This window comes from Sorex fumeus, unplaced genomic scaffold (assembly GCF_029834395.1).
Source record: "Sorex fumeus unplaced genomic scaffold, SorFum_2.1 ptg000003l, whole genome shotgun sequence".
NCBI classification, from domain to species: Eukaryota; Metazoa; Chordata; class Mammalia; order Eulipotyphla; family Soricidae; genus Sorex; species Sorex fumeus.
In genome coordinates, this window is record NW_026606060.1 from 43411070 (window position 1) to 43438707 (window position 27638).

The 27638-nt window shown below is 52.3% G+C and overlaps 1 protein-coding gene across 1 annotated transcript in view; it reads left to right on the forward strand.

Moving 5' to 3' along the window:
- Nucleotides 1-27638, forward strand: part of ELK3 (ETS transcription factor ELK3) — a 78401-nt gene that overhangs the window by 13773 nt on the left and 36990 nt on the right. Inside the window, exon 2 of the mRNA XM_056119856.1 lies at nucleotides 18703-18911. Within this exon, the coding sequence (XP_055975831.1) occupies nucleotides 18705-18911 (207 nt within the window). The 5' untranslated portion in view covers nucleotides 18703-18704. The remainder of the gene's footprint in view (nucleotides 1-18702; nucleotides 18912-27638) is intronic.

Below are 27638 nucleotides of genomic sequence, written 5' to 3' on the forward strand. Positions count from 1 at the left end.
ATCTCCAGTCTCTCTCTCTTTCTCTCTCTCTCTCTCTCTCTCTCTCTCTCACACACACACACACACACACGCATACACACACAAACACTCACAGACACACACTACATTTAGAAGAAACTATGCTTGGCTTCCTAACTGCTCTGTAGCCTGCCTTCATACCCATGTACAGAATATCTGCGTGTGGAGAATCAAGCAACCTTTGTGCCTTGAGATGCATCCAGATACCACCCCCCACCTCCTGCCCCCAGATGGTCACCACAGGAGCAGGTGATGCTGCTGGGAAGGATGCAGCATCATGGTTTTCACAGATCCCTTCCAAAGTGAATATATTATCACACCAGATTTGTGTGGACTGTTAAGCCCAGAATTTGCATGAAAGGCTTTTGCTGAGGAGAGCGCCCAAGAAAAACAGCAGGGGCTTGAGAGAGGGAGGATAGCAGGTACGGTGTTCGCCTTGTATGTGACCGACTGCCGTTCTATCCTCAGAACCCCATATGGTCCCCTGACACCAGCAGACGTGATCACTGAGAGCAGAGCCGGGAGTAAGCCCTGCACACCTCTGGATGTGCCCCCAAACCGAAAACAGAAAAACAGAACAAGCAAGTGGAGCCATAAATGCTGGACCACTGTGATGATATGGCCCTTTATACTCCTCCAAATCACTAAAGAAGGCATCACAAATACCAGTAACTCTCAACAGTTTTTGCAGGAACACTGTGTAGTAAGGGGAACTGAGGTCATAGGGTCCAACAAAGTCTTGATACTGCTAGGAACTCATGCATTTTGGTTGAGTTACATTTAAAAAAAAAAAAGAAAAAACATATAATGTGATCGGCCATTTATAAAATTATCAGCAGCTCATAAATGCTCTGTTAGCAGCCTGAGTGCAGCCTGCATACTTCTCAGCAATGCCAGAATCCACGCACTCACCTCAGCTTCTATGGCTGGCTCCTGAAAAGTGTCAGTGAGCTACCCAGGAGGAGCGAACGGTGACTTTCCTGTGGTGCTGATGCAGGGGACAGTTTCCCTTAGAGCCCCCAGCTCTCCAGGAACAGGAGGGAGAAGTGACTCGTCATTCTGCTCAATGGTAAAGGTATGGGTGCACCCCGGGCGCTCTGGGATGCACACAGCATCCGCCCACTGCCTGGGCTCTGGGTGAAGAGAAGCTGCACACAAGGTGGGAGAGTGGAGTCCTGCTCGCTCCTGTTCTCAAGAGCCCACCCCCGATGTGCAGGCAGCCCCTGGTGCCGTGAGCCAGGGGCAGTAAATGAAGGTACAGACCAGCTGAACTCGCCCTCGGGAGGTTATGAGACCCACAGTCTTTGTGGCGTCGGTGGGACAGGAAGGGAACCAGATCAATGCTTGCTAGGGGGAGTTGTGTGTGTGTGTGTGTGTGTGTGTGTGTGTGTGTGTGTGTGTGTGTATGCGTGCGCATGGGGGGAGGGGTTGGGGGCACCAGAGATGAGGGCAAGAAGAGGGGGGGAAATTGGCTTTGAACATTTCCTGGGTGGGAGGTGGAATTGCAGATGTCTGGGGGTGGCCAGGCCCCGGTAGGGGCTGGTGTGCAGATGGTCACTTTTCTCGTGCCTAGCTAGCTGCCGTACATCTGGGATGCCCCCACCAGCTGTGCATATTTCCTGGTCCCCAGGGTCCCCTGGGGAGCCTTCAGAGAGGAAGGGCTGGTGTTTCTGTCCACACCTGACTTGCCCGGCACTTCTTCCTCCCCGACCCTGCTTGGTGTGAAGAGGGGGGTGGGTGTTGGTGCTCTGTGGCCGTAGTGACATGGGTGTGGACCTGAGGCTTGGAAAAGTCAAAAGAAGTAGCTGGTTGCCACCCACGGGCAAAGGGTTGAGTGTCTTAGAAGAGGGGAGTTTAGGCATGCTTTTTCTCATATTAAACCAATTTTCTCCTGTGCTCCCCCCTCGCCTCCCCCCCCCATCGACTGTTTCCACTGGGTGGTGCTGCAGGAATTCCTACCTTTTGCCTTGGATCTACCCTTCCCAGAAAGACGCCTCTAAAGTATAATAGGAGGAAGTCCTGATTTAGAAAGATTTTACAGTTTCAGCACAATAGACGAGTTTGGAGGATGCTCTGGCAGGAAATGTTTCAGTTTCTGGATGTGGAAAAACCACCATCATTGGGTAGTGTGCAGGAATCCTCAGTGCACCGGGTCTGAGCGATTGGCATCCACCCGCTTGTTATTCAGCAAGGACAAGCTTTGGAGTTTATCAGCAAGATAATGGTTTCATACTCACGAAACCTTTACCTCTCTGTTCTGTGAATCTTTCTAAAAGTGTCTAAACAGTGTTTTCAGGTTATCCAGAGACAAAGATTGGAGGTGGCTCCAAGGTCTGGAGTGTGTCAAACTCAGGTTTGACGCATAGTACCATATGGGACCCTGTTGGGTGTAGCCCAAATAATTAGAACAACAATCAAGTTGAAATGTCACCGTAAAGCTGTATTTGAAGCTCAAGGCATTTTGTTCATTTTTTTAAAACTTTATTTTTTAATTTTTGGGGGATCACACCGGGTGATGCTCATGGGGGGTTACTCCTGGCTCTGCACTCAGGAATCACTCCTGGTGGTGCTTGGGGGGCCATTTGGGATGCTGGGGCTTCAACCTGGGTTGGCAGCATGCAAGGCTATCACGCTACCCTCTATAATATCTCTCTGACCCCCATTATTTCATTCTTATTTTAGAAGATTATTACTCAGAATATTGATCAAACGGATAGTAAGTTGGCCTGCCTTCCATCCTCCCTCCCTCCCTCCCTCCCTCCCTCCCTCCCTCCCTCCCTCCCTCCCTCTCTCCCTCCCTTCCTTCCTTCCTCCCTTCCTTCCTTCCTTCCTTCCTCCTTTCCTTCCTTCCTTCCCCCATACTTCCAGAGTACTTTTAATTTTAAAAAGACTATGATAACGCTCATGTGTGATGGAGTTAGGCTGACCTTACTCCTTTTTTATGAAGACCCAGAAGTAATCATCTCTGCCTGATGACAGGTGTTTCTTCAGACTTTGGCTATGGAGAGAATTTATGTTCTAACTCCCAAGATTTTCTCTGGATTTGTTTTGGATTCATAACACTAGTACAAAACTGCAGGTAAAAGATACTCCACTCGGGCTGGAGCAATAGCACAGCAGGTAGGGCGTTTGCTTTGCACGTGGCCAACCTGGGTTTGATCCCCAGCATCCCATATGGTCCCCCGAGCACCGCCAGGAGTAATTCCTGAGTGCAAAGCCAGATGTAACTCCTGTGCATCGCCAGGTGTGACCCAAAAAGAAAAAAAAAACCTCCACTCAAAGGTTTTTTTTAGGAGGGGGTGCAGGGAGCTCACCTTGCAGTGGTCAGGGCTTACTCCTGGCTCTGTGCTCAGGAATCACTTTTGGCAGGGCTGGGGGACCCTGTGAGGTGCCAGAGATTTAACTCAGGTAGAGTGCATGCAAGGCAAGTTCCTTATCACCTGTGCTATATCGTGGGCCCATTTACTCAGAGGTCTTAAGATACAAGAACCAGGGATAGAATAGGAGAAAAAAAAATACCTGTTGGAAGCTTCACTAGATGGAAGTCCAGAGTAAGGACCGAAGATGATGTTGTAAATAAGTTGTACTGAATGCAAAGAGCATTGTTCTTTCACACGCATGGGGTGTACTGATCCTGTGTGAATTCCCAAGTGTTTGCTTTCCAAACCTAAGACTGTGCTTCCCAGGGGCTTTGCTTGCAGGCGAGGAGCCCCCCATTTCCTGGGGCCTTGCTCTGACACAGCTTAGCTCAGGGTTCCTATCGTTGGTACCGGAAAACGTGGGCCTCTCGGGGCCAGGCTTGATCACTCACTGTCGTTTCTTTCATCTACTCCTCCTCCCCGCCCCCATCCTGTGAACAGAGAGAGAGAGAGAGAGAGAGAGAGAGAGAGAGAGAGAGATGGGGGGGGAGAGGGAGGTTCTAGCCTCTCCTGTCAAGGAGCCCTGAGTTCTAGAAGGCTCAGCTTCTCACCTGTCTTCAACTTCCCTGCGTGTTTTATGAACCTACAAAGAATATGATAATGTGGATCATTTTAGGAAGAGAAGTTAGTTTTGAAAATAGGAGGATGAGGGTTAATTTAGTCCTGAGATCCGTTCTCATGGCTCAGCCCTGCTGGGGTGACACCGGAGCGCCCCGTCCCCAGAAGCTCAGGCTCCTGAGCAGCTCTGGAGAACCTGCCTGAGCACCAAACTGTCAGGCCACTCGAATGGGCTGAGTATCCCCTGGGCCCTCCTGGAGGAGTGATTGGGACTTCACGACCCCAAATGATGAAGGATCAAGCACTGAAGTTTTTTGTTTGTTTGGGGACCACACCCGGTGATGCTCAGGGGTTAGTCCTGGGTCCGCACTCAGGAATCACTCCTGGTTGTGCTCAGGGGATCTTATGGGATGCTGGGGATTGAACCCAGGTCAGCTGTGTGCAAGACAAATGCCCTACCCTCTGTGCTATGGCTGTGGTCCCTGAACTGCTTCTTAAAGCAAAATTCAGCTGGAACGCTAGGGGCATGGTGGAGCCCGATGCCTGGCTGAGACCGCTTCCATCTTGATTTCGGCTGGGACCCTGTGGCTCACAGTCCCGAGTGGCATGGGCACACGTAGGAATTAAGTCTCTGTCAGAAACGTGTGTGTGACTGACAAGCTGGGCCCAGGTGCCCGGATCCGAGTTGCTGTCTCTGTTACTCCCGTGACTTCTTAATGATGCCACAATGTCCCCTTGAGTATTGTATGTAGACAGTACTCCGGAGCACACTGTATGATACACCTGGGAGTAATCACTTGATCACTTCACTTGACATCCCGTTAATCATCGATTTGCTCAAGCGGGTGCCAGTAATGTCTCCATTCGTCCCTGTTGCATGCTAGTGTAGCCCAATGGCGTCTGCTCATTCTAGGAACACAAAGAGCCTCAAACCGATCGTTCAGGGTCTTGACGAAGAATAATATTAGGAGTAATATTAGGAGCATTATAGTAACTGCTCAGTTCCTGCTAGCATTGAAAAAGGAAAGCTCCTACTGAAAGAAGCAATAGAGACTTGGGGATTTGGGGGTATAAGCCCTGTTCTTGAAAATTCTGTGGTATCTTAGTGTTGCTGGGAGAGATGGAGATAGTTGACATTCCCACTCAAATGGGACATTTTAGCTGGGATTTACAAGTTATCTTTCTGGCTTTCCAAACTGTGGAAATGAGGTGTATTTTCTATCAATTTATCTCCTCTCCCCTTGAGAATTTTAGATTTTCTAAACGGTTTAGGAAGAGACACTTGAAGAAGGTAATGAACTGGGGATGTGGTTATGTGTGTTCGGTTGTGTGTGGTGGTGGTGGTGGTGGTGGTGGTGGTGGTGGTGGTGGTGTGTGTGTGTTTGTGTATGAGGCTATGCTCTGGATTAACTATCCGCAATTGCTGGTATTTGATCTCTTGGGGGCCGACAGAAAACAACAGATGCGTTCGATTCATCTTCAGAGTTGATGGTATTGGGGACCAGAGCGACAATACAGCAGGAAGAGCATTTGCCTAGCATGTGCCTGACCCAGGTTTAATCCCCAGCATCCCACACCACATGGTCCCCCAGGACTACCAGAAGTAACCACTGAGTGACACAAGGTGTGACTTGAAAAGCAAACAAACAAAAAACCAGTTGATGATATTGGGTGAGAGAGAGAGAGAAGAGAGAGAGAGAGAGAGAGAGAGAGAGAGAGAGAGAGAGAGAGAGAGAGTACAGTGGGACTCAAACTTGTCTTGCTCATGGCTGACCTGAGTTTGATCCTTGACATCCCATATGGTCCCTTGAGCACTGGCAGAAGTGATTCCTGAGTGCAGAGCCAGGAATAAATAACTCCTGAGCACTGCTGGGTGTGGCCCCCAAACAAACCAAACCAAAACAAAAAGAGTAGATAATACTCAGAAGCCAGGTTGGAAACATGGAATTATGTAGGATCACAGTTGACTTTTGTAGGCTCTTTTTTTTGGGGGGGGGGGGGGGAGTTTGCATACCTGGCAATTATCAGGGATACACTCGGCTCTGCACTCAGGAATTCCTGCTGGTGGAGCTTGGGAGGATCATAGGGATGCCAGAGATTGATCCCGTGGGTCAGTCCGGGGATGGGGGGGGGGGGGGTGGCGAGAGGAGCTGTGTGCAACGCAAGCGCCCTACCCACTGTACTACCTCTGTGGCCCTTCACAGGTTCTTTGTCAAAGCCCTGCCAGTTAAAATTCGTCAGTGGAGCACTGGTGGTGATGTTTATCTGAAATAACTTGGGCTGTGATCATAGGAAATAGGCTTGAATTTTCACTGGGGACTGGGTGGCAGCTCCGTCGTGTCGAATAAATCTTTTTCTTTTTTTCTGGCTTCCCATGCTTTGGAGCCAAGTGACTCCCGAGAGCAGGATCTGCTTCGCGATTCTTCCGTGTTGAATTTGGAGGGTCAGCCAACCCCGGAGAGGCCAGACAGCCCCGGGAGCCTTCTGGGGGTGCTGAGTAGCACAGAGTTCTTTCAGAAAGGAGCCTGGCTGGCGTGGGGTTAACCAGAGCTGACACACAGGCACAATGAAACCAGAGCTGCAATTACAAAGTGGGACAGATGTAGGAGGCCAGGCTTCCTGTGGCCCATTTTCCAGTTTCCTGCCTGCAACCTGCAGAAGAGGAAGCTGAACGTTAGTGACTCTGAGAACCGGAGGGGGGACGTGCTGCGTGCCAGTACTCAGACACACGCAAGGCAGCACTGGCTACCCGAAAGAAAGTGAGCATCTGGATGCAGAAAGACCTGGGCAGGAACAGCCTGTCTGTTTCAAGGAAGAACGTTTGTCAGCTGAGCCTCACTTCCAGGAGCTCAGGGCCGGGGGTGGGGGTGAGGGTGATGTGGGTCATCCATCAAGGGACCCCGCCCTGGGCGGTTGGATCCTCTGCCTTTCACAGCTCTGCTGCTTCTCCAAGACACCATCTCCTCCTGGAATCCCGCGGGGCACCTGAGAAGCCTTTCCCTGCAGTTTCTGGCCCGGACAGACCTCCTGTCCCGACTCCTGGGCATGTTGATCTACGCGGGCGAGGGCGGTGGATGTGGTTAACCGAGGGGCTATAATGAACTGCAGCCTCGCTGGAAGGAGGCTGGACGGCCTGTTGGCCGCTTTGATCTAACAGGCTTGTGTTTTTTTAACTGCCCAATAAAATTTCGTCTGATGTTTTCCAAGAAGAGACTCCAGGGGGCTGTGTGTGTTGAGGACCGTGGCTCACTCGTGCCACATGTGGGGTGCCAGGTGCCGGGGTGAAGGGCCAGCACGTCACTCTCCCAAAGGAGCGCGTGTAGTCTCTCTCTGGACTCAGGAGAGCACTGGAGAAGGGTCTCTGAGGTCTGATGTCACTAGAGAGTCACCCCGTGCTTTTGACTAGAAGCCTGTGTGCCTGCCCACCAGCTCCCTTCAACGTCCTTGCTACTTTGCAATGCAGAGAAATAGGTCTTCTAAAAGGTAAAAGGTAAAGGCCCTCCTGTTGATCGTCGATTTGCTCGAGCGGGCCCAGTAACGTCTCCATTGGAGACTTTGTTGTTACTGTGTCTGGCATATCGAATACTCTCGGTAGCTTGCCGGGCTCTCCGAGGTCTTCTAGGGCAGCTATTTATGTTTTTGTTTTTGAGGTGCTGGGGGGGGGGCCTGGAGCAATAGCACAGAAGGTAGGGCATTTGCCTTGCATGTGGCTGACCCAGGTTCGATTTCTCCATCCCTCTCAGAGAGCCCAGCAAGCTACTGAGAGTATCCCGCCCCGCACGGCAAAGCCTGGCAAGCTCCCCGTGGTGTATTCAATATTCCGGAAACACTAACAACAAGTCTCACAATGGAGGCGTTCCTGGTGCCCACTTGAGCAAATCGATGAACAATGGGACCACAGTGCTACAGTACTACAGAGGTGCCAGGGGTCGAACCCAGGGCCTCACACAGGCAAGCGCTCTACCGCGGAGCCCCATCACGACCCAAACGATTTGTTTATTTACCCCTCGAATTTGTTACTGTACAGGAAGAGCAAACTCTGTACCCGGGAATATTAGGAAGGACAGGAGGACTTTGTCAGATGAGGGATCAAAGAGCCTGTGAGCTGCACGAGGCAGCGGAGAGTGGGGACAGGTCTGCCCTCATCCCATGTAGAACTAGTCGGACAATGTGGGATAAGATAGGGCTGGGTGGTGCAGTGGGTGGGGTGGGAAATGGCTTGAATATCCGGATGTGGGAGGACATAGAAGGGTCCAGAGACACTTTCCCAGCTGGGGTTTGCGTAGCCATCCATTTACTTTTCCAAAGGAAACCCGCCCACATGAAAGTCAGCCGCGAGCCAATGGAATGACTTCAGATTTACCCAGCGACAACATGGGGTTTCAGAAGGAAAGAGGGGGGACTGGACCCTACTCAAAGGCTGACTTCTATCCAGTTAAGCTGCTTATGGCGACTCCCCCACCAACACTCTCTTTCCTGAGGAGGGAAGAGTGATCTGAACATCATACAACATAAAGGGTGGTGAATATGCATAGTTTTCCCTTTCTCTTCCTGTTGTTTTACACCTTTTAAAGAAGTGGTCGGGGCTGGAGTGATAGCACAGCGGGTAGGGCATTTGCCTTGCATGTGGCTGACCCAGGTTCAATTCCCAGCATTCCATATGGTCCCCCAGCACAGCCAGGAGTAATTCCTGAGTGCATGAACCAGGAGTAACCCCTGTGCATCGCCGGGTGTGACCCAAAAAGCAAAAAAAAAATAAATAAATAAAAATTAAAGAAGAAATAGTCTAGCTTCTCTCGAGTGAATTGAAGTACAAGCATTTCTCACTAGAAGGAGTTCTGAGGGACATGGAGTTGGCCCCAGAGATTAGCTTTTTTTTCTTTTTAACATGTTGTGGTTGGCTGACAATCACTGAAGTAGTAAAAATCTTTTGAGAATTTTAATAATCTTAGTTCCATCTCACAAACATAATACAAAAGATTCCAGCATTGGTACGGGTCCCCATGTTCCCACATGCTAACTGTGTGTATTTAGTGGCTTAAAATGATCCTGTGCTGAGTTGCTTCAGACCCCACGCCAGAGTCTGCGCTCACTTAGCTGAGTTCCTTGACTTGAGGACAGACGTTGTATGGTAAAGTGCTTTCTGGCCCTTTGCTCAGCCAGGGCCAGTACAATGGGGTGGAAAGAAGCTGCTGTAGACAGAATCTTTTGTTGTTTCTGGTTTTGGGTCCTACCTGGCAGTGCTCAGGGATCACTTCTTGTGGTCTCAGGGACTGTATGGGATGCTGGGGATTGGTCCCAAAATTGGCTGTGTGCAAGGCAAGTGCCATACCTGCTGTACTCTCCTACCTTGACGGAATCATGAGAATCTCTGGGATCAAGTGTTTAGCTCCATCTTTTTTTTTTTTCTCACCTTGCAGATTTGAACAAGCAAGACCACATATACTAATTGAGCAATTATTTAATTTTCTGCGCAGGAGTTTTTCTTCTTTTCTTGAGTCCCTTAGTAGTTTTTTTTTAAATAATAGGATAATTTCTTTCATTTTTTATATATACTAGAGAATATCAAAGATAAACATTTTGTCCTTTGGAACTCTCACCTGGTTGTAACTTTGTAAAATGAAACCGGGAACTTACAAAGAGAAGTTTTCGGTTGCTATCTTAGGGGTAGAAAAAAAGAGGATAAAATAAATTGGGTATTTTGACTTCTAAGAATGGAAGCAAAACCCTCTTGTTTTCGCAGTCTGTGTGTGCAACCCCCAATCACATTAGGACATCTGGCGCCACCTTGTGGCCGAGAGGAAGAATGCCCGCTTCCAGGAAGAGGAAAGTCCTTTCGGGAAGAAAGTGATGCTACAAGATTCTCCACGGGGGAAACCCGATTTTTGTGGGGACTGGGACATGAACACTTCGGACAAACTCTTTTTGTACAAAAGGAAACCAGAATTAGAAAGGCATAATCACGGGGCTCCGGCATCATTTGCAAAGCGAAGGTCCTGGATGACCAGATGATGCTGTGGTTCTCAGGCACAAGTTGGAGGTTTTCTGGGGAGCTGTGGGTGCCCCTTATTCCATTATCCTGTGCTGACTCCTGCTTTTTTTTAGTCTTTGCGACTGCAGTGCTACCTCCTCCTTCCTCTACCCTCACTTTTCCTGCCTAATATGGGGCATGTCTATCTCTCCTTCTAAAATGAAATGAGGATCACAGCATTTAAAATTTACAGTCAATCCTTTTAGTAGATGACAGCTTCAATAATCTCCTCTACAAAGGGGGGAGTTGTCTTCTAAAGAAATCAGATTCTGAATTTTTACACACTTTAACCTTCGAAAAACTAACCCCTGGCATCACCCTAGGCTTTAGCATCTTCCTGCTGCACATCCTGCTGCAAAGTCTTAGGCCGGCAAGAGCCACTGGTGCCCCTCGTGGTTGTGGTGACCCTAAGAAACTGCAACAGAACTCCCCGTGCTAGTATTCTTGCTTTCAATCCTTACCATGGTCAGGTGAACAACAGGGAGTGGTGGGATGTTGCTCACTCATTCCGAAGACTGTTCCAGAAGACCTCCTGCCTGCAAGTAATCCTCAGTTTCATCCTGTGCCAAGTGGGGATACCTACTGTCTTTAACTGTTGTGGCAATGGTGGAAATTTAATGAGATAGAGCAGAGAAAGTGCTTGGTAGATGTGAAGGTTTAACAATACCCAGTGGGTACAGAGAAGACAAAGATAGGGCTTTTATAATTTAAAAAAAATCAACTCATCTGTGATGAATGCTAGAAGATTCTCTATAAGTGCGAGAAGGCCCTGGGGTGCGTGTATTGCACAGTGTGAATGCAAGTATGCTAAGCTCCTCCCACTCCCATATGCCCCCCTCCCCCCAGCTAGTAAAGTAGTACTGGGGTATTAGGGAAGATGGCATGGTTGTTGGTGATTCTCAGCCAACCTGGCAGATGGTTCAGTGGCAGGACCTGTGGGTTCAGGGCTCCCTGGGCTCTGCAGTGCTGGCGATTGCCTGGGCCATCCTGGCAGTGCTCAGACGCCTCGGAGGCCACATCCAGCGTGTCTAGGGGCCCCCAGGACCTCACCCTGTGATGCTTGTTGGTGTTGGGCATGGAACTGGGGTTGGCCACAGGCAGGGAAAGTGCCTTTACTCCTGGCCTATCCCTCCAGAAGAAAAAGAAAAATACTTCTTTTGGTAGTGGTCTTCTTTTGGACAATCCTGTTCCAAGTCACCAGAATAATGGCACTACTGCATAGCTGAGGGTTCTCCCTGAAGTCCAGGTTTCCAGGGCGGAGGCCTTGCCTAATAAACCAAGCACCCACACGGGCAAAGTCTCAACGATGCCTCTGAGTCAGCGGAAGCTCAGTGACCTCACCCTGCCCTCCTTGGAGGGGGTTTCCAGCTGCTTTAAAAGTATAAGGGACTGGAAAGAGGACAGAGGTCAAGGCCCAGTTTGATACCTACACGGTGGTCACCCAAGCATCCCAGGCATGTCCCAGCCTCAACAATAAAGTGAAGTGTTTGTAAGAACTTGGATGACACAAACTCTCTGCCAGATAGACTTCAAGTGCAGGACCTGTCATACAGGGCTGGCATCTAACTCCTTGTCGGGCTCAATTGATTACATTCTCCCCTTGATCTGGGAGTCTGTTGCGGTCCAGAGAGGTCAGTTCCTTCCCCCCAGCCCCAGAGCCAGGCAGATCCGGTACTTGCATTTGCGTTTGTTTTTGTTTGTGGGCCAGAGTCAGTGCTGCTCAGGGGACCTACCCCTGGCTCTGATCGCTCCATTTGGAGCTCTGGGGGACCCTATGGGATGCCAGGGATTGAACCCAGCTTGGCCTTGCACTATCTGTCCAGCCACAATCTCTCTAGCCAGCAGCACTTGCTGGCTCTCACCTCTCCTCTTCCCCAGGCTCCAGGCTTCCAAAGAGAGCAGAGCAGTTCCCTCTCTTACCTGCTGCAGCAAGTCAAGGAAACAATTGTGCTTCAGCGAGAAACAGCTGCAGTCTAGACTCTGGAGAAAACCCCTCTGCCTGATGTGACTCGGTTTTAACCCGGGATGCTATTTTACAACCTTGTTAATTACACATCAGCCCCTGCAGTAGCGCTGGTGTCTATAGACATGCAAATGTGCCCTGGCTTCCAGCGTGTGATTGGCATCTCCCCACCCCTGCCTCCCTGGGCGCCTTCATCGCAGTGTTCTTAATCTATATGTGTCCCGATTATTCTGATGATTTTTTGAGCCTGTCATCCTGACGGCCTGGTTCCCGCCTTGATGAACAGAGGGAAACGAAGCCTTTAACCTGTCTTTGTTTTTTTTTGTATCTGTGTGAGAGCCATCGTTTTACCCTTTTTGAACCTTATTTTCTCACAAGGGCATTCCTCAAAGGCTTCCCTTCTCCACACGCCTGCCAGGACCCCTTCTCCCTCCATCCCCCTCCCTTTCCTCTGCACTGGGTGTCATATTTCATAGCCGGGTCCTAGGGACAGATGGGGATTCTGTTGTTGGTTTGTTGTTTTCATCTGCTGTGTGTTACTGGTCCTCTGGTTTCTCCCTCTGGAGTGTCAGGGCAAGGGTTGTCCTCGGGGCCGTGTGCAGAAGAGGGTCTCCCATACCCAGGTGGTGTTTTGGCATCTGATGGCCCCCCAGCAAGTCGGGATGAATGGGAAGGGGATTGAGTATAGGTGACTGAACAGACCTAACCTGGGAGGAGGGAGGACCAGCAGGCAGCACTGGGTCAGTCAGTGCCAGAACCTTCCAGTAGTGGATGTGGGTTTCACCAAAACACCCACCCCGTGAAACACTGTTTCGTTTCAGTAAGGGCACGGGATGTATCCTACTTGTAAATCTTATTCTTTTCGTTCTGTTTGAAGCACACAATTGGTGAGTTGGAGCATCTCACAAAGGCGTGGGGTGTGGACAGGCAGAGCTAAGGTGGAGGGTGGCCGAACGGGGTCAGGGAAATGGTGTTGAGCTTCTTCAACACACACACGTTTTTAAAAGTACATAAAGAAATGATTTAAAAGGATGCTAAACCTTGAGAGGATTATATCCAGGTTTCTGGGTTGTTTTTGTTTGTGTGGTGATGGGGAGTGAACCCCAAGGCCTCATGCACACAAGGCAAATAATTACCCTGCCACTGAGCTTCATCCCTGCGCCTACATCCATTTTTTTTTTATACTTCAGGGAGAATGTAATTTTAAAAAAAGACTTTTTTGTTGTTGTTGTTGTTGTTTCAAGTTTGACTTTAAAAGAGGGAAGAAAAGAAAAGAGGATGCTGGTTACAGTTCTGTGGGAGAAAGGGGAAGGTGAATCTTAATAAATAATAATTGGCCGTCGCTGGGAGCCTTTTCCTGCCTGCCTCTGTTCCTGTAAAGGGGGGCTGTACTGTGTGCTGGGTGCATTCTTCAAAAGCCACACACAATTCTCCGCCTGGCCACCTGCTGTGGGGGCCCCCCAGGGCAGCTCCCTCAGCTGTCCAGAGAGGCCTGAATGGGGTGCACCGTCCGTGTGCAAACGGAGAGACCCCAGATAGCTGAAAACTGAAAGACCCTAGATGTGTGTGTGGGGGGTCTATTGAAGGAGAGTCAGAGGCTCGCAGGAAAACTCAGAGAGGGGCTGGGGGGGGAGTGGGGTGAGGTGGGTGGGAGGGGACATCCCTTCCGGTCAGCTCTGTGATGCCTTTGAAAACAGAAATTTTGATTTTCCCCAAAGAATGGTGTTGGTAGGGGCTGGAGCAGAGTGAGGCGTTTGCCTTGCACGCGGCTGACCCGGGTTCAATTCCCAGCATTCTATATGGTCCCCCGAGCACCGCCAGGAGTAATTCCTGAGTGCATGAGCCAGGAGTAACCCCTGTGCATTGCTGGGTGTGATCCAAAAAGCAAAAAAAAAAAAAAAGGAGCTGGAGAGATAGCACAGCGGGTAGGGCGTTTGTCTTGCACATGGCCGACCCGGGTTCGATTCCCAGCATCCCATATGGTCCCCTGAGCACTGCCAGGGGTAACTCCTGAGTGCAGAGCCAGGAGTAACCCCTGTGTATCGCCAGGTGTGACCCAAAAAGCAAACAAAAAAAACCCACAAAAAGAATGGTGTTGGTCAGTACCTAACACGGCCTTACACATTGGAAATCAGGGGTGGGCAGGAGAAGGCGATGCTGCCTTTTCCAACTTCGCAACCATCTGGCGCAGGGAGTAATTTTATAGGCCGGATGGCATTTCCCTCCTGGGTTCTGTGGGTGTTAAGCAGCGAGTTGGGGGGAATGAGGTTGGGAGATTTCGACTATCTCCGGTACATTTTGACTTTTAGGCTGATGATACATTTTAAGCAGCCACTCCCTCCCATCCCCTTTGGCAAGATAATGTAGCAACAGAAGCCTCCGGTGGTAACACTCTCTCACTCATTCTCTTTAATAAAAGCCCCCATACCCTCCCACCCACCCACCCAGCCTGTCTGGGTTACACTCCTTACAAAGGGAGCCACGGCTAAATAGGACTCAGCTGTGCATGTTGGGTTAAGATAGCGGACTTCATTAAGGATTCTAGGCATGAAGGAATTTTTATTTAGGCGGGGAGAGAATCACTTGCGTGTTTCCATGGGCCCATTTGGATGCATTGGCTGGTGTTCTGGTGCTGGGGCTGGTGGTGGGTGGGACTCAGGCTGACCCCTTGTCGGGGCTTCATCCTTTTCTTTGTTTCCGGTGTCCCAGAGGGGACAGAATCAGAAACCTGCTTGTATGTGGAAAACCACCCTGTGAAAGACAAACCTTAGATGGGGGTCAGGGATGGGGCCAGAGAGGTCCTACAGAGGCTAGGGTGCTTGCCTTGTATGTGGCCAATAGGGGTTGATCCTCGGCACCCCATTTAGTCCCCTGTGCCCACCAGGAGTGATCCCCGAGCACACTGCCAAGAGTAAGCCCTGAGCACTGCAGGCTGTGCCTCCTTCCCTTCCCACAAAAATTGCTGGGGGCCAGGAATGTGGCTCAGTGGTCAGGCTCTTGCCTTGCACTGCGTGAGACCTAAGGTTAGATCCTGGCAGGGTTGGGAGTGAAGCAGGCCCATAGGAGAGTTAAATATTAGAAGGTGGAAATCAGAAGCAAAGGAACCCAGAGGGTGTCCTTTAGGGAGTACTGTCAACCCCCCACCAACCCCACCCCACCACCTCCCATGCATAACTTCCCCAGTGATTCAGACCCAGGGGGTAAGAGGGTTCAGAGCCCCAGCCCCCCCCAACCCATGGGAAATGCCGGAGATGCAAGCCTGCAGGTGTGGTTGCAGGTGTGGTTGCAGATGCAAGCCTGCAGGTGTGGTTGCAGCGAGAGTCAGCCCGCTGCGGGGAAGGGAGTAGCCCGAGATTCCACACATGGGGACCTGGCACCTTAGTCACCCCGTGGGGGTGTGACTCACCTGCTCCTCCTGAGTCACCCCACATGCATTCCCCCGCACCCCCCTCCCATCCCCCAGTTGTAGCCCTGACTGCTGCCTGGGGTGAGAGGCATGAGGGGGAGGAAGGGAACGTTTGCCAGCCGTGTGTGTGTGTGTGTGTGTGTGTGTGTGTGTGTGTGTATGTGTGTGTGTGTGTGTGTGTGTGTGTGTGTGTCCCTGCTGTGCTGCGGGCCCAGTTGCTCAGGGCCTCCTTCCCTTCCCTGGGTCCCCGCTCCTCTGTCCCCAGGGTCAGCTCCCTGAGAGCGCTTGTTTGGTCCCCCTGCAGAGGAGCCCCAGGATGCAACTGTGAGGCGGCGTCACGTGTCCACGTGCTCCTGCTCCAGGGACTGGAAGTGCCTGGGAGTTGGGGGAGAGGGGCGTGGGTGGTTGGGTGGGGGAGTGGGAGGGGGGTTGGTTGGGTCGGGAAAGGGGAGGCTTGGCGACTGGTGCAGTGATGGGGCCAGAGACAAGGTGCCCCCAGAGTCCAGAGCCAGCCCCCCCCACGCCACCTCTCTTGTCTCAGGGGAGGCAGTGGGTGCTGGGCTTGGGTTGCTTGTGGGGGTCCCAAGCTGGGGCAGCGACCACATCTCAGCCCGGTGCCCTGCCACTCCGGAGACCTCGGCTCGAAGAGGCCTGCGGCTCGCCATGCAGTGGTCCTGAGCCAAAGCAACTCCTGCAGCCCCAATTATGGTCGAAAGATTTATTTTGAAAGTACCCAAGGGACCGGAGTGATAGAGTGGGTAGGCTGCTTGCCTTGCAGGTGGCTAACCAGGGTTCGATCCCCAGCATCCCATATGATTTCCACGCTCCCCCACCCCCCACCCCATAGTACTGCCAGGAATGATTCCTGAGTGCAGAGCCAGGAGTAACCCCTGAGCATTGCTGGCGCCCATGTGATGATGAGACCTTTGGATCTTCCTTCACTCAAATCCTTCTGGGTGCAGACTCCAGCTGGGCCCTGCTCCCAGGTTGGGTTTTGGGTTTGGGGTAACACTGGCAGTACTCAGGGATAAAGGGCCACAATCCTGGGCTACAGCTAGGGATGGGGGTGGGGATGACTCAAGAGGGCAAGTGAGTCACAGCCCCACACGGTGACTTACTTTTAACAACATAAAAGCATACCCAGCCCTCTAGTGCACTGAGGCACTTGACGGAGGGAAGGGATAGAAGGATTTCTTTCTTTCTTTCTTTCTTTCTTTCTTTCTTTCTTTCTTTCTTTCTTTCTTTGCTGAATCACTGTGAGATACAGTTATACAGCTTTCATGATTGAGTTTCAGCCATACAGTGATGGAGCACCCATCCCTTCACCATGGGCCTTTCCCACCACCAATGTCATCAGTATCCTTCTCACCACCCCCAGCCTACCCCTCCCCCTGCCTCTGTGGCGGGCACCTTCTTACCCTCTCTCTGCTTTTGGGCATTCTGGCTTGCAATACAGATACTGAGAGGCCATCATGTTTGGTCCTTTGTCTACTTTCAGCACACATCTCCCATCCCGAGCGATCCCTCCAACCATCACTGACTTAGTGGTCCCTTCTCTATCCCAGCTGCCTTCTCCCCCAGCACTTGAGACAGGGAGAAGCTTTTTTGGGGGGAGCGGTGAGCTTCCGTTTCCCCAACTCTCCTGGTGGTTCTTGGCCAACTTGGCTGGTGGTTCAGTGTGAGGGCCTGAGGATGGGGTGCGGCTCCTGCTTGGTGATGCCGGGTACCGCCTGGACCACACCCATGGTGCTTGGGACCCTCAGGCTCAGTGTCGTGCCAGGAATCAAACCAGGGTAGACCACACACAAGACGTGTGTCAGCCCCTGCACTATCTCCCTAGTCCAGGATTGAGGCCTTTCATACCATCTGTCATCTGGGTGCTGAGGGGAGCCTCAGGAAGCCACTTGCCTTCCATCCCTCCCAGCTGCCTGACACCTGGGGCCTGGGACTGGGAGCAGCTTCTTCCGAGCAGCCACTTGAAGTGTCAGAGGTAGTTTAAGGTTTATGGCTCTAAGGGTTTGTCCGCCAAGAAACGGAGAGTCTGAGACAAGTGGCAGCAGTTTTGAATGCCAGTGATGGGTAGGAAGACTGAGGCTCACTCTGTGCTCCTGGGAATGGCTGAAGGGTGGAAGGGGGAAGGTGGGGGAGGGATTTAGGGGAAGGGAGAAAAGGGGAAGGGGAGGAGAGAGAAAAGGGGAATGGAGAGTAGGGAGAAAGGGGGGAAGGAGGAATGGTGGAAGGGGGAAAGGGAGGGGGAAGGGCAGAGGGAAGAAGGGGTTAAGTGATGAAGGGGTAAAAGAAAGGGTGGGAATGTGGCAGGGAGAAAGGGAGGGAAAAAGGGTGGAAGGGAGGGAGGAAGGGCAGAAGGCAGGAAGTGTGGAAGGGAGGAAGGCAGGAAAGGAGGAAGTGTGGATGGGAGGAAGGCAGGAAGGGTGGAGTGTATTGGATATGGGAGCAGCAGCTGCCTCTGTTGCCTGGTGGCAGTGCCCATGGGAAACTCCTGAGGTGCAAGGCTGGTTTAATCTCACAGTGAAAGCATTCACTTCCTCTCAGAGTTGTATGGGTTGTAAAGACTCATGTTTGCAAAAAAACAAACAAACAAACAAACAACTCTGTTAGAGAGGACTCTAAGTAAAATGCCCTGTGGGTATTTGGGAGACTATTCCTAATCTTACCCTACTCTGAGAAACCCTCATCCCTTGATGCCCTTTGGGCCAACCCAGGGAGGGAAGTAGGGAGATGCCTATTTGTGGCCCAACTGGGTTCTCTTTTATCTTGGGGAAAGGGAGAAGAAAGAGTGGGAAAAATGCCTGTGGGGTGAGAGCATGGGGACTGAGGTCTCCCGTGGCCAGAATCCAGCGTCATTCTTACACACCTGCTGTGCCTGCCCCCAACCCCACCCCCCAGAATTCCACATCTTCTCCTTACCGAGTCAGGGATTGTTGCCCCATTCTTTTGGGGCTCTCCCCATGCCCACAACTTGCCCTTGAAGCTTCTCTCCGGGCCAGGAGGCCACTGTCCATCCCGGCTTTTTCCGCAAGGCTCTGAGGCTCCGCTGTCCTCTGCGGGGACAGGTGTGGCGCAGATGTGAGGGTGCTGGGGGCTTCCCTGGACTGGTGGACATCTGGTAATCATACCAGCTTTCCAGAGCAGCCAGGAGCCTCCTGCGGGTGTAGATAAGCATGCATCTCAGGGTCCTTGTGTTTCTCTGGGCGGTGGGGAGCCGGAAGGGCACAGGGAGGGCGCACACGGAGGGTGGCTGGGCAGGGGCTCCCCACTGAGGCTCTGACCTGCACCTTCTCCCCAGGCATGGAGAGTGCAATCACGCTGTGGCAGTTCCTGTTGCAGTTACTGCTGGACCAGAAACATGAGCATCTGATCTGCTGGACTTCCAACGATGGTGAATTCAAGCTCCTCAAAGCAGAAGAAGTGGCCAAACTGTGGGGACTCCGAAAAAACAAAACAAACATGAACTATGATAAGTTGAGCAGAGCCCTGCGATACTATTATGACAAGGTAAACCTTGACTTGGCGCACAGCTGCCTTGGGGTGGGGGGTGTTTCACCCTCTGATTTTATAGACACAAGCAGGTAACGGTCACACTGGAAATGAAATAGCAATTCATAGACTTTTTTAGGGCAGAAAAAACCTCTTTGGAGGTTTTTTTTTTAACTTCTAGAAACTCTTTAGAACCTCCTAAAAACTTCCAGAAGTTTCTGTGAGTCAAATTTTGCTCCCTCTGCAAGGAACTAGGTGTAGGGGAGTTTTGGGACTCCGAATGGTTTTCTAGCTACCATAAATCCCAGCTTGAGTCACGACAGTGAATGTCACCACCTAAGAAAGCGTTTATCCTGCCTGATTAGACAGTTGTCTGAGTCGGGCCTTTGCTGGGACACTGGTCACTTGGATCAGTCCCGTAATCATCTTGGTGTCCTCATGTGTGAGTGACATGGAGACCATATCAGTGCAGGAAGTGCAGTGCTAACCAAGTCCTTCCCTGTGAAGCACTTTTAGACCAAGGTTTGGTAACTGGGGTTTGCAGCTTTGTGGCAAACTTCCCTAATGAAAGGAAAACCCATTTTCATTTTGAAATCCCAGAGATGAGTCAGTGCTTTTGAGAGTGATAACTCAGCATAGCTGCCAACACCAGGACACTTGGGGGTGGGGAATTTTAATGCCTCTGGAAGCAGTTAATGTGCTGACTAGGGCAAAATGGTTGCTGTTTAGGGGCCGTCATCCCAGGCCTGCAGTTATTGGCCATTTCTGTTCGAATCCATCCTTACTGGATATTTCCTTAACCTCTTCGACTTGAAGAAGACCTGGATGTGGCACTTAGACTCCTGATAAGCAGAACGCTTTTGTTCTGGCCATACCGTTCATATTGAAAGGTGAATTAAAACCTGATTTAAATATTAGTTCCTGATCTATATTTAGCGCCTTCTGTCTGCCAACCACTTTGGAATTCAAGACTGAAGGAGTACACATTTCAGGAAGTGGAAGCATCATTAATTATAAAGTGTTCCTTTATATGATGGTAATTGCCTATGATTATGTCATTGAAATGTTAAAGGTGCTTTCCTTTAATGTAGCAATTAATTAATCCTGTCTTAATGCAGAGCGCTGCGAAGATTGTAAAAGCACTTCTTGCAAATTGCACTGTCTGAAAGCCTGCAGATGGTTTATTGTTTTGCATTTTCCCCTAGGTTCTAAGCCACACAATGGGAATTAGGACCCTCTGCAGGAAAAACAGTCTTCTTGCCTGCTGGCAGTTTGCCGGAAAGCCTGGCTGTAGACTGTAAAACAAAGGAATCTCATTGTTTTGTATCTATCAAGGTGTCAAAAAGGATGCTGCCTGTGGGACTCAGTTTCACTTCCAAGTATTGCCTGCTCGCTCCCCTCCTTAGGTCCTAGGGATCCTGCCTCTTCCCCAGCAGGGGTGCTCTGAGCTGGGAATGACTCCTCCCAGAGCAGTTTAGACTCTACCTGATTTCCCTTGGGCAGCCTTTTCGGAATCGCTAGAGGAAGCAGTTTGCCAGCCCCGTCAGCCAGCCAGCCGGTTTGGGTGTTTGCCTTGCCTTCCCACCCTTCCTCCTCTTTCAAGTGACATCATCTGGCGAGCTGAGCCACCCCAGCTGGCAACCTCTTCCTCTGCTGCGACCCGGGAGGACCCGGAGGCTCTGACGGGAAACCTGCCCGAGTTCCTGCCACCGGGAAGCCGCAGAACCGGGGGTTTGAACCAGGCTCAGGCTCATCCGCGTGTATTCCCAGCCCAAAGGCACACGCCCTTCCCTTTCCAGATCATTCTCTCCCTTTGCCTTTGCATGTCTGATTTCCGCCCAGGTCAGGGGGGCAGCACGAAGGTGACTGCAGCCTTTGAAATTGTTAGTCACTACCCAGCAGCACCTCAGTGCCCAAAGAAACCGTCATACAGCGGGCATCTGTTGGAACCCAGGGGGAGGGCTAGCGGGTGCCCCCTACCCGTTAGCAGTTGTCCCTTTGTGCATCTGCTGGGACTGAGCGTGACGAGCACCGTGTGACCACAGAGCAGCCATCTGGCACAGCCAGGGAGGGCAGGAACAGTCTGACCCAGTTGTCATGCTGGCTGGGCCACCTGGAGAAGCAGCTCCCTACCTGTCCCTGACCCGCGCTCTGTACTCGGCACACATGCGCATACGTAATGCACAAGTGCTTATCACGGTCTCCACCCCTAGATGTATTGCACATTGCACTTTGACTCTATAAATTGATACTATGGGACTGGAGCTACAGTACAGCGAGTAGGGCGCTTGCCTTGCACACTGCTGACTGGGGTTCGATTCCTGGCACCCCATATGGTCCTCCGAGCTCCACCATGATTGTTCCGAGAGTTCAGAGCCAGGAGTAAGTCCTGAGCAACACCGGGTAGGCCCCCTGCTCCACACGTCCCCCCAAAAATATACACAGTAGTCCCTTTTATGGGGGGAGGGTTCCAAGACCTCCAGTAGACCCCTGAAATCATGCATAGTTCTCTGGTTTTTCAATTCTGCGGATAACTCCAGAAGCAGTCGGCGATTATTCCAGTCATGAAAGTGACTTCGTTATGGGCTTGGAAAAGCGCCCAGTGTGCGCTCATGTCCCTGAGCCCCCGAGCCAGGACGCCCCTGTGGAGGCTCATCCTCTCATCGCTGGGGGCGCGTTTAAACAGGGCCTCGGTTCGTGAACATGTCAGGCAGTGCAGCCGCCCTGAAGAAGCAGCGGCTGAGCCCTGAGGCAGATGCTGAGGCTTTTCTTGGCGTTTCCAGGAGACCAGCCTTCTTCGAACCCTTGGCCTTGCTGTCGTGGAGCCTGTGCTGCCAGCTGCAGTGCAGTCTCCAGTGCTCGGCTCTGGTGTGGGTCGGAAGGTCTTTGTGAATGTGCCACCCCAGCCCCCCAGGGCTCAGTGACTGAGCACCGTCTGCTGTGCAGGGGCTCCCTTTCACCCGCTACTCCGCCTCTCCCCCTTCCCTTCCTCTTCCTCTCCTTCCCCTTCCTCTCTCCCCTCCCTCTCTCTTTTTCTAAATTTTTTAAATTTTATAATTTTTATTAGTGAAACACCATGAGGTACAGTTGTAGACTTACAAATTTTTGTGCTTGGGTTTCAGTTATACAGTGATTGAGTACCCATCTCTCCACCAGTGCCCATTTTCCACCACCACAGGTCCCAGTGTCCCTCCCATCCCCCCCACCCTCCCATCCCACCCTGCCTCTGTGGCAGGGCATTCCCTTTTGTTCTCTCTCTCCTTTTGGGTGCCATGGTTTGCAAAAGAGGAATTGAGTGGCAGTCATGTTTGGTCCATAGTCTACTTTCAACATGCATCTCTCATCCTGGGAGGGTCCTCCCAACACCCTTTATTTGGCGCTCCCGTCGCCATCTGAGCTGCCTTTTCCCCTAGCATGTGCGACTGGCCTCCAGGCCATGGAGTGAACCTCCTGGTACTTATCTCGGCTATTCTTGGGTGTCAGTCTCCTATTTTGTTACTTTATGTTCCCCTCCCTCCTCTCTCTTGCTCCTTCCCCCCCTCCTTCCTCATCTGTCCTCTCTCTCCTTCATCCACTCCCAGCCTGCACTCTGCACAGGCATAAATCACCCGCGTGCTCACCCTGCGGGCTGCACCCTTTCCCTTTTCTCGCCTTTGCCATCATCTCTTCACTCTTGGCTGGAACTGCACATCTCCTGATTTATCCTAATAGGGAAGTTTTTCCTGCCAGAGTAGACAAGCATGAGAATATCATTATTTTTATAGGTTATAGGTCGTATTTTTAGCTCATTCCAGAATATTAGAAACGGGCAGAAGAAAGAAAGTGGGAAATGCCTGTAAAATGTTGGTGAAGGCTCTGAAGAGGGAACAGAGGGGTCAGTGTAGTGGGGGTGGGGGTGGGCTGGAGGGTCTTGGGTCATTGCACCCCCCTCAGCAGGCCCTTGCTGACCCACAGCCAGGCAGAGTGGTTGCATGACGTGCAGTCCAGAGGGTCTGGATTTGAGTCCAGCTTGTGCCTGTGGGAGCTTTGGGTGTCCTCGGTGCTTGGGGAGTCTCAGTTTCTTGATCTGTAAGATGGGCCTCACAGGAGAGTCTGGGTCATGCTTTGAGCTGGGGTTGGGTGGAGGGAGGCTAGCCTCAAGAGTTCTGTGCCATAAAGTATTAGCCAGAGTGATAACTCCACATACTCTTTCCCTTTGTGCTCTGCAGAGCCATTCAGATGGTGCAAAGCAGACAAGGGCCGTAGTCCTCCCATACCTCACATTGCCCCATGGAGGTCAGGGTGCCAGGCGCTTACTCCTGGCTCTGCACTCAGGCTCAGGATGCCACGTGAGGGAACTAATGGCTCTGTCCTCTTGTGAGCTCCCGGGACACCTGGTTGGGATTTTTTGTTCCCTGAAGGTGGCCGGCCACATCTGCTTCCCTGGGAGCCTGTTTAGTGGAACAGCCCAGGTACCTGGGTGGGCAAACACGGCTTCCTGGTGCTCTGAATGAGAGCCTGCCCTGCCCTCCAGATGTCCCGGGAGCTCACAAGTGGATACCCCACATGCACCCCCAGACTCCTTCACTGTCTTGAATGGGCTCCACACTGAGAACTGTCCAGGTGAGATGGAGGCTGAGTTCCTAAGTGCATCTTCCCTAGAGGGACGGGGTTGACGTCAGTGGCGACCCTGCACTCGTGTTTGTACTTCATCACCCGTGTTCATAAGCCCGCCACGTTGCCATGGGAGCATTCAGCACCCTAGCCATCTCCTGCCCAGTTGACCCCCCAGCGCACTCCCCCTCTGGCTGGGCCCACCTGTGCTTGCTGCCCCACTTCCTAGGCCGGGCTCTGGCATGCAGTCGTTGTTCAGTAAGTGGACAGTGGTTGAGCAAAGGGATCCCATCAGAACATGAGTCAGGTGACCCTCCAAATGCAAGCCACTGGCTTAGTAACAGCTGATGTTCAGTAAGAGAGTCCTCACCCCGCCCCACGTGGCACCCCAGCACCACCAGGAGAGATCCCTGAGCACATAGCCAGGAGTAGCCCCTGAGCACTGCTGGGTGTGACCAAAAACACCCGTAATCACAACTGCACTGCACTGTAGCACTGTTCCTCACGTTGTTCATCGATTTGCTTGAGTGGGCCCAGTAATGTGTCCATAGTGAGACTTGTTGTTACTGTGTTTGGCATATCGAATACGTCACGGGGAGCTTGCCAGGCTTTGCCGTGTAGGCGAGATACTCTCAGTAGCTTGCCTGGCTCTCCGAGAGGGGCGGAGGAATTGGACCTGGCTCGGCCGGGCCGGCTGCACACAAGGCAAACGCCCTAGCGCTGTGCTATCACTCCACCCCAACAACATCAATAATAACAATGACGCTGAAGTGCTAAACTTGAGAAAGTTACACCCTTTGGCTATTGTACTGCTCCCTGCCTTCATTAAGTGCAGCAGAGTGGGTGCCTGGATGTGTAGAGACCGACTGTTGACAGTTCTCGGGGATGGCAGTGGAGAGTCCGGGCATTGTCAGGGCCCTGCTTGTCCTGCTGCTCAGGGCAGGGCCCTTGCTGGCATCTTATGGCTAGGGACTTACCATGGACATGCTGCCTGGTGCCCCCACCTCCTCCCCCTGGCTCTGCCCCATCTGCACTGCACATTCACCCCTTGTGTCTCTGCATCCAGATGTCTCAGATCCAAGGACCTCAGTTTTATTGGCTTGGGGACCATCACCATCTGATGACCTGATGGGAAATGGATTCTGCACAGTCCTAAGTGGGGAGCATGTATCTGCCCACATCGACAGTGTACCCAAACTCTCGTGACTTTCCTGATCCCCAGAATGATCCACGGAGGGTGAACCTTGGAGATGATGCTTTGGTTCTGCCTCTCACAAAGCACGCTGCTCCTCCCATCCCTCCTGCCCCCTGCACCCCCTGCGAGTATGGCAGCTGGAGTCCACAGCTGTCGCTAGATGCTCTCACATGTTGGTCTTGGTGTGGCCACCTGGTGGCTGGGACTGACTGACCCCACGTCTGGGTGCCCTGGCTGGAAACCGAGGGGAGGGAGGCCAGTCCCACTTGGGAAGATTCATCCAGCCTGGGATTCAGCTGTTCTGAATCTCCACAGATGATTTCAGCTGACCGACTCCCTGGATCTGGAGGACCCGGAGGTTTCCATAGTCGGAGAGGCAGGCCGAGGGCTCCACTCCAGGAGGAACAGAGGCTGGTTGGCGGTGGCCGGAGGCGTCTGTGGATCATGAGTCAAAAAGTGCTGTAGGGACACGGCTTTGCAGCTGAGCATTGCCAAGGGCTTCCTTCCTTGCTAAAGACGGTGCTGGAGAGCCAACCCAGTTTTATTTTTTCGGTTGGCTTTGGGCACCACACCAAGTAGTGCTCAGGGCTGCACTCTGCTCTGTGTTCAGGCCCTGCTCTGGGGACTACTACATGGTGTTAGAGGTTGAAGCTGAACCGTCGACTTGCAAAGCACACACTCCAGCCCTCTGAGCACTCTCTCATGGAAGGATGGGGAATTTGCACGTGCAAAGACCCCAGTTCAGATGCAGCATGTTGGATTTTCTAGTTGTAGACTGGAGGCCCCTGTTGTGCTTAGGGACTGGCAGAGGCTGGATGACCCCTCGTTCTGAGCCCCCAGAGCAGAACCTGAGGTACATGAAGACCGGATCCAGCTGTTCAGCCCCGGGCAGGCTTGCTCCTGTGCACTCTGATCTACTGGCTGCAGGGATTGGTTGGTTCTTGGTTTCAGCATACTCTTCCTCGAGTGCTCTTCTATTGTGCTGCCACAGTGAGGTTCTCTCTTCTGGATTATGAACAGGCTTCAGGTTTTTTTTTCCCCCATTAACCATTAACAGTAACAGACTTATTGCTTGTTTTGGTTTGTGCCACACCTAGTGGTACCCAGGGTTTACTCCTGGCTCTGAGCTCAGGGATCACCTCGTGACCATGTGGAGTGCCAGGGATTGAACCCGGTTTGGCCACATGCAAGCCAAGTACCTGCTCACTCTACCATTTCTCCAGCCCCAGACCTGGTTTTTAAAATTTTGGGATGCAGAGGGAGGAGGCCCAGAGCAGCCTTGTAACTGGCCTCTCCGAGCCCCTCTCCACCCCAGGGACCGTGCACAAGAGGCCTGGGAAACCCCTGGATGCTCAACACATGTTAGCTTCTTGGATATGTTGGGTGGTTTGGTTTACATACCGATTCTGGTTGGCCTGGCCACACTCTTTCACCCCTGCCTTTTCTTTTTTTCCTTCAAAAACGTCCTTCTTTTGGGGTAGACTCAGCAGTCACCCCGCAAGCAGGACAACAGCATGGGAAGTGCCCATGGACACACTCCTCGCATCTTGGGGCCATGGCCTGGTCCACGGCACTGAGAATGAGTCCCAGCTGGAAGAGGCCGGCAGGGCCGTGGAAAGACAGAGAAACTGCATGTGCAAAGGCCCAGAGGCCCAGTTGTTCAGAGCCAGGAAGGCGGGAGGCCAGGGGAGCAGAGCCCCAGTGTGGAGATGAGCACTTGTCTCTTCTTCTGCAGGACAGTTGTCCCCATAGCCCTGCCCACGAGGACCTGTTTCTGCATATGATTTCTCTCCGCTGACCGAGCGGCCGGCCTCTGCACTCGGTCCAGCGGGTGCTCGTCAGAGCTGCCTGGGGGTGGAGAAGGAGCCGGAGGAGTGGCCGCCCCAGGTCACCACGGGCACCTGGGCTCAACGAGAGCTGTGGCCACCTTTCAGCTGCCTGGAGGGGGAGCTGGGTGCCTGCCCAGTCCCCCCTGCCCATCCCAGCGTTTGTCCTGGTGGTTGTTGGCGTGAACCGCTCTCCTTGGGGGGTGGGGGGTGGGGGCAGTGGGAACCTTAGCCAGAACCGTCTGTCTCATCAGGACTTGGAGAAGGTGAGAGGGTGACGGACTCTCAGGTCTCCGCTGCTGAAGTGGGAGGGCCTGGGCGGGACCGTGCAGACCCAGCCGGCGGCAGCATATTCCTGGAAGTCCAGCACGTCACCTTCTTAACTTAATCGGATCATTCATTGCAAATTGGGTGTGCAATCACTGCAGAAAAATGTTCGTATTCATCATGCGGATCTGCCATTAGCCACTGCCAAAATGCCCGGCCCTGGCGGAATGCTTTAATTCTCCCAGAATAAATGTGGCGCAGAGAAAATGATAGACTGTCGGAGTGGAGAAAAAAAAAATAGAAAAAAGTCCAGCAAGTATGGAGAATGTTCCCTGGAACTTTCTAGAACACCTCTCCTAGGCTGTGAAATGTCCCAGAAGATATGTCTGGCCTGGACTCTGTTGGTGGTGGCGGGGGGGGGGGGGGGGGGGGGGGAGTTTGGCATCCTGGAGGTGCCCTCCGGGCCCAGCTGTGGGGCCAAGTGCCCAGGGCCAGTGTGGTTCCTTTCTTAGCTGCCTTTCAGGCGGATTGCTTCGGTTGGAGGTACAACAGATGGCAACTGGGCTCTTCCTGGTGGAGAGCAATGGGTGCATGTGCAAGAAGATGAGCAGGGGGTCTCTGCCGGCTTCTGGTCCTGGAGGCTGCCCGCACACCTGTGGGGTAGCTGGTGGCCGCCTGGAGCCCGTCCAGGCTGGCCACATTGCAGCCAGCTTGGAGAGGACCACACTGAGGGGGGGGGAGGGAATAGCGGGTGGTGATGGGGGGCGGGGTTCTGCCCCTCTTCTATGTGATTCCGAGCCAGCCTCCCTGTGACACTTGGTGTTCCCCAAAATAGGGCAGTTGCTAGGAAACCCCGGGGTGGGG